Source organism: Limulus polyphemus, unplaced genomic scaffold (genome assembly GCF_000517525.1).
Source record: "Limulus polyphemus unplaced genomic scaffold, Limulus_polyphemus-2.1.2 Scaffold57, whole genome shotgun sequence".
Classification (NCBI taxonomy): domain Eukaryota; kingdom Metazoa; phylum Arthropoda; class Merostomata; order Xiphosura; family Limulidae; genus Limulus; species Limulus polyphemus.
Window position 1 is genome coordinate 534,732 of NW_013665667.1, and position 6,808 is coordinate 541,539.

At 30.7% G+C, this 6,808-nt stretch overlaps 1 protein-coding gene across 1 annotated transcript in view; it reads right to left on the reverse strand.

Moving 5' to 3' along the window:
• Window positions 1-937: 937 nt before the first annotated feature.
• LOC106464013 overlaps window positions 938-6,808 on the reverse strand; it is a 16,584-nt gene continuing 10,713 nt past the window's right edge. Inside the window, exon 3 of the mRNA XM_013924121.2 lies at window positions 938-6,242. Coding sequence (XP_013779575.2) covers window positions 6,013-6,242 — 230 coding nt within the window. The 3' untranslated portion in view covers window positions 938-6,012. The remainder of the gene's footprint in view (window positions 6,243-6,808) is intronic.

Here is a 6,808-nt window from a genome sequence, read left to right on the forward strand (position 1 = left end):
TATAATTGTGATTAACGCTTATTAATCTGGACACTTCAGATATTTGACCAAGAACATTTATAAATCTCGAACATTATAAACCATTTAACTTCATTGGATTCACATCGGACATTAGTACTTTTACGAATACATTATATAACTTCATTGGTAAAAAAAACAAACAACTCAAGCTCGACCTGTAATCGGCGTGTGATCAGCGAGGCCCATAAGGCTAGCTAGCTCCTTGTGAAGTGAATTGTACCTACGTCAACTCGAAATTAACTCGCTCATCCTGAACCCTCGATACGACATCAAAGAAGTTCCAGACTAGAAAGAAGACTGTATGTTGCTTGTAAAACTTTTGTATATAAATCATTGTTTTTAGTGGCTGTTTGTAATAACTGTTATTGTAAAGTGTATTATTGGTTGTATATTAAAATATATTTGTATTAAAAAATAAAACTGTGTGTATCAATCTTGTTGGCAAATATCATAAATTGGATAAATATCGGCATTTATTTATCTACTAAATCACAATTAATTCAGTTTTAGGCTATTTGAAATCGTAATACGTAACATTACAAACTGGCAGCTAATTGTAATGAAATTAAAGGAAAAAAATGAAGTTAAAGAGAAATGCTTTGTGATGGTTTTGTTTATTTAATCTGTGAGGTAATTTTTTTATACAAATGCGTTTCAAATACTGTTGAGATATAATACAGAAGATTTGTTTGTTTGTTTGAAGTTAAGCACAAAGCTATAGAATGGGCTATCGGTGCTCTGCCCGCCAAGGGTATCGAAACCCGGATTCTAGCGTTGTAAGTCCTCAGACATACCACTGTGCCACTGGGGGGGGGGGTAATACAGAAGAAAAGGATTTATCAAAACGAGTCAAACATAGATGTATAACATTACGTTTATTACGGTTTTCACAATACAAAACATTTAGAAGCGCACATTTTACAAACGCTTATATATATATATAGTAACCTATATCTTATCACTCACAAATAAACACATATTTATTCATCAAATGCTTTTCGTTGGAATTGACATAAACCTGTCACAAATGAATAATTCAGTGAAATTGGATTTTAACAATAACATTTTGAAATTGGTTTTCTAAAGGTGGTCACAGGCAGTGTTTATTTTACACAACTTCGATATATCTTTTGAATTAATTCATTAATTCATATTTGCTGGAAAGTAGACAATGTTTCAGTACCTTTGCGCCTGAATCCTAATGAAAGGAAACGGGGGAAACCGAAATTTCATTTCTTTTCCAGCATATTTAAATGAAAGACACATTAATACAAAATAGCTTCAGGTTATTTAATAATTGTATACATACATTTAGGTTACTCTATACTTCAGTTTTGCTTAAGCCTAAGTCATATCCGAAGAAGAAAAGTCTACCTCTTCAACGCTCTGGGTTATTGTTGAATTGTGATTTCTCTCCCACTGACTTCTTAGAATCAATGTTTATGAATACACACAGCGTTCTAATTAATTTCAGTAAACTTGGACTTTGTAAATACTTTGCAATAGGCATTTTATTAGAGTGATATTTAATACGATTGTTTTCGATTCATATACATATATATTAATAGCGTGTATGCACTTGTTCAAATAGTTAAGTTAGATTTCGAAAATAAGAAAAACTAATTCACATTAAATGACGTGACCGTTGAAACTTGAAAATTTAAGGGTTAAAAGGTTAAAGTTAAGGGTCAATCGGAAGTAGCAATATAAAAAGACGTGCACGACTAAACAAAATTACCAAATATAAAACAAAGTTTCGTGATTAGCTAAGACAAAATGTTTTGCGACATGTTAGGAATACTGTTCTTAAAAATAAGATAAGCACTTTTCCATATATGATGAAATTTCATGTAACCATTAACAACATAACTGGAAAAAAAACTTTCGGCTGAAACAAAAAAAAATTCAAAATGATGTTTTTATTTGATTTTTACATGACCACGTGTATTTATGTTAGGACAAGATTATTATATTTATCACAAAATTTCACGAAGTTAAAGTTTAACATATATAAGTGATGCATATAAGTAAATTTATATCATTTATAACGTTTCTTGTAGGATGCTCAATTTCCACACACACACACACAAAAAGCTTTAAGCAGCATTGTGCATCTTGGCTATGACTCGCCAACATACCACTGAGTTTCATCAGCTTTTACCTTTTTTACAAGGTGTTGATGAAAAAAAACATATGTTTTATAGTAAAACAATTTTAGAAGTTTTAAAGGAATATACATCGATATGTTTTGGAAGCATTCCTATTCATAATGATATGTTTTTTAGTAAAACAATTTTAGAAGTTTTAGAGGAATATACATCGATATGTTTTGGAAGCATTCCTATTCATATGATATGTTTTATAGTAAAACAATTTTAGAAGTTTTAGAGGAATATACATCGATATGTTTTGGAAGCATTCCTATTCATAATGATATGTTTTGTAGTAAAACAATTTTAGAAGTTTTAGAGGAATATACATCGATATGTTTTGGAAGCATTCCTATTCATAATGATATGATTTACACCCTGATAGAAGTAAGTTGCTGAATTAGTAACACGCGTAATTTCTATAACTTAAAAGCGTAGAGCTATTAACACTGTTCTTGGGAGAAAAATGGCCATTACTGTCCTTTACGTACAATTTATAATATTATTATACGATATTGGCTGTATCCTTTGGATAAAGTATTGTTATACTTTAAACACGTGGAGTTTTAGGATAAGATTCCAAATATTTTACTGTAGACCTTTTAGCCAACTATTTTGTATCTATTCTATTTCATTATTTATTCTCGTTTTGCTTCACATAAAATACAACGAAGACACAAATACGTGACTACATGTATACATAATAGCTTTGTTGTTAAAAGCTTTAAATATACATTAAACACCATCAACTACAGCATCTGCGGAGCACATACTCTAGCGCTATCTAGTGTATATCCCGAATATATATATATTAAGTAAAATATATCACGTAACATAAATTTAACAAGCTAACAGTGTTTTCGTCACAAAACAACATTTAATCGCAATTTTGATTATTATAATTATCATTATTATTTTTATTATTGAATCAAAACTACGTTCAATAACGATACTTGCACTTCCAGCACAACGCTTTCTAAACAAATTAGCACAATTCTAAGCTTAAAAAACATTAATATTAGGCTAAGTACAAAGATTTCCACAATGCTCAGGTATATAGTTTAAAGTAAGTCCTCAAGGATAACCGTACCTTTCAAAGTTTGCCTTTTTTAAAAAAAAATCAAAATGTTGACCGTTGTTGTAGTTTTTCATATATATGCTGCTTCTCCATCTATAAGCATATCACAGCAGCAGTTGTTTGTTCAAAAGCATATTTATAATACTTTGCAAACGTTTATTGTTTAGCCTACCGACAAAATTTTGACCAAACAAAAGGAGTAAAAATATAAACCCACACGAATATTTGTAAACTTTCTTTATGCTGTAGGCAGTGATGTTTTTATATCTATACTAGTCACCAACAATATATCTATATGATCTCTTTGAAGGACTTTATGTCATCTGTAAACTGATTATGACGTTATAAAAGCTAATTATTATATATCAAAGTATGATATCCGAGTTAGTTTTCCGATCAAAGCTATCCATTTTTTTTCGTAATAATAATAATTTGTGTACATTTGTTTACGCACGCACACAAACATACACAAAAGAAATGCATCTCTGATTATTTGATCGTTAAACATAAAAGGGTTATAAACTGATTTTAGCAGCATAGGTGGCTTACTTTACATAATCTTCAGTTCAAATTGTAACTTCAATAATTAGCAAAAGCGTTATGAAAGCTTGGCTGTTACAGACTGACGTGAGACTGATGTTAGTTTTAGTTACAATTGAAGGTCGTTCGATTTCTGCAATTAATTAAACATATTATCTAACTCTCATATCACGAAGCATGGGGTCAATATTAACTTATCCCGCCAGCATCCTCAGTTCTGGACACCAAGTGGTTACTTTCAATAAGAATCATCCCTACCTCACTTAGACTCACCACGTATTTCATTATATATTAATCTTACACATCGCTGGTTTACCGACTGTACCAACTTCCAGCTTACTGGGAGTGAGGGAATAATATTCTATGAAGTGAGATATTGCACTTAACAATAGTATTCTTATCATCTGTGTAATTATATTTACCAACACAATTCTTATCGCATATTTGTTTACATCCAACAATAGTGTTAGAAAACGCACAATAATAGAACACAGCGTAATAAATTATCTATTGAAACATTTTCTACGTTATATTATTTCAGCGGTTGATTCCTATCAATACTTAGCACAAGCTCAATGTAACATGTTTGTTACGCTTCTTGATCACAAATTACGGAATATATTGCAAGTCTTTATCTTCACTTGATCCTAAATTGGGCTATAAATAAAAAATAAGATATCGATTCTTCTATATCTACCTTCACTTGAACCAACTCTTGCTAATCACACAGTGTGCTGATGAGAGAACCGTCCTCCAGCGGTCATAAGGTTTGTTTTGTTGCTGTTGGTAAATTATTGTTGTACTTGGTTTCGATGAAAGCTTTAAGATAATTTCTATGTTAGAACTAACTAGAAATCCGGATAATATTTACACTAACATTCTATTAACTTTCAAAATACCGTTTTCAGGTTCGGTTAAATACAGCTTAGGAGAGCAAGAAAGGTAAAAGAAAATACTGATTTGATTTATGAAGTTAAACTTTTTTAATAAACTAACTTATGATTTTCATCGCCATCTGCTAGCATCATAGGATTTTAGCACAAATGCAGAAATTTAGTTCTTAACTTGTGAAGACGAACTTAAAAACATTCTGTTCAATCCACAAAGAAGCAAAACTCCGTTTACGTTTTATAGATAGACTGGATAACCAGTAAACTTATAATCACGTTTTGGATTTTTTAATATACAAAACCACTTTGCCACACTTGAATTATTTATATCAATTGACAAATAGGTAGCTTTATTGAGACATTTTGTTAACGATGTCGCGACATTAGTTCTTTAAAAAAACTACGCAGTTTATATAAACGTATAACTGAATTCAGCAAGATAGATACAATAATTTTTGTTGTCGTATAGACTGCTTGGGGATGAATCTAATATCCTTTATTTGAACATCAAAATCTGGATATTAGTATACAATGTAAGATAACGGAAAAAGTAATTTCTTATATTGAGCATATATTTGGAAAAGGAAATCGTGATAGCCTGAATATATCTAGACACGTGGTTACTTAACATTACGTCAAGTTCTGTTTCCTCTATTTTTCCTCTTTCACAAGTAGTGTTGATATATTTAAAGTAAAATATATAAAACACAAAACTAAGTTTTCTTTACATTAGACTCACTTTATCAACTCGTAAGATTAAGACATTCATTCAGATAAATAACATTCTGATCCTTCTTATCAGTTGCCAACAGTATAGCGCAGCCAATCGAATGTGTGCTGTGAGTGTATTTGGATTATATTCTCAGTTATTACAGATATTTAAAAATATTTGATATCAGAAATGTGTATCGTTACTATATCTATCATAAATGTATAGACTTTCATCAAACTAATATATCTAATTTGAAACGAAAATTTGGAAATGGGACCAATCTACTTAGCGTAATTCGTTTTAAGCAGCCATGAATTACTTACAAAAAATTATATGTATATATATATATATATTTTGTACTGAGCTTTATGAATAATAATAAACTACATTCTGTTGTTAAATACAAAAGTCATGGTCTTCAGCTTGATAAACATTAAAACACCGTGCAAAACAAGATTCTATGCGTAGGCATTAATAGTCCAGGGTTTCCGAAAATATACAGCAACATGATAAACTGCGCCCTCTAATGGCAGAACATCGACAAATCAAGCATGCAACATTTCTTATCATAAAATTAAAATTAAATATTAACGTTTAGTTTAATCGTTGTATAACTGTTTCCTATCCAACTTCTTCGTGGCAAACTTCCATATAGTTAGGATCTCTAAAAACGTCTTTTATCATTTCTTTCAACATAGTATAGCGAGGAATGACAGGATAGGATTTGGTATCTACGTAAGCCACGTTTAATTCATGGACGATGTTTTTAAGGTTGGAATATTTCTTCAGCAGCCGGTAAAGGTCGTTGATGAGTTGTTCGTTTTCTGCTTCAATATCCTGAGTACTAACTCCTAGCAAAATGAGAGAAAACATTATTTTCTTCGTGAATGAATGATGGATTACTTCAGCTATTTTTATTTGTTAAAATACATAACACCACAACACAACTATGAACATTTTAAATTATAGATTATCTCATCAACCTTATCACAGAAGTCAAACTTCATATATTTAGAATCGAATGGGTTATAAATAGGTGTTTTTTCTTGTACTTTTTTCACACCATATTATAAGCATAATACTCTTTTTTTCTGCGGTTTCAACAGAATCTATTGAATTATGTATGTATTTAGCGGCGCCGCCATATTATAAGCATAATACTCTTTTTTCCTGCGGTTTCAACAGAATCTGTTGAATTATGTATGTATTTAGCGGTGCTGCCATATTATAAGCATAATCCTCTATTTTCTGCGTTACAACAGAATCTGTTGAATTATGTATGTATTTAGCGGTGCTGCCATATTATAAGCATAATCCTCTATTTTCTGCGTTACAACAGAATCTGTTGAATTATGTATGTATTTAGTAGCGCTGCCATATTATAAGCATAATCCTCTATTTTCTGCGTTACAACAGA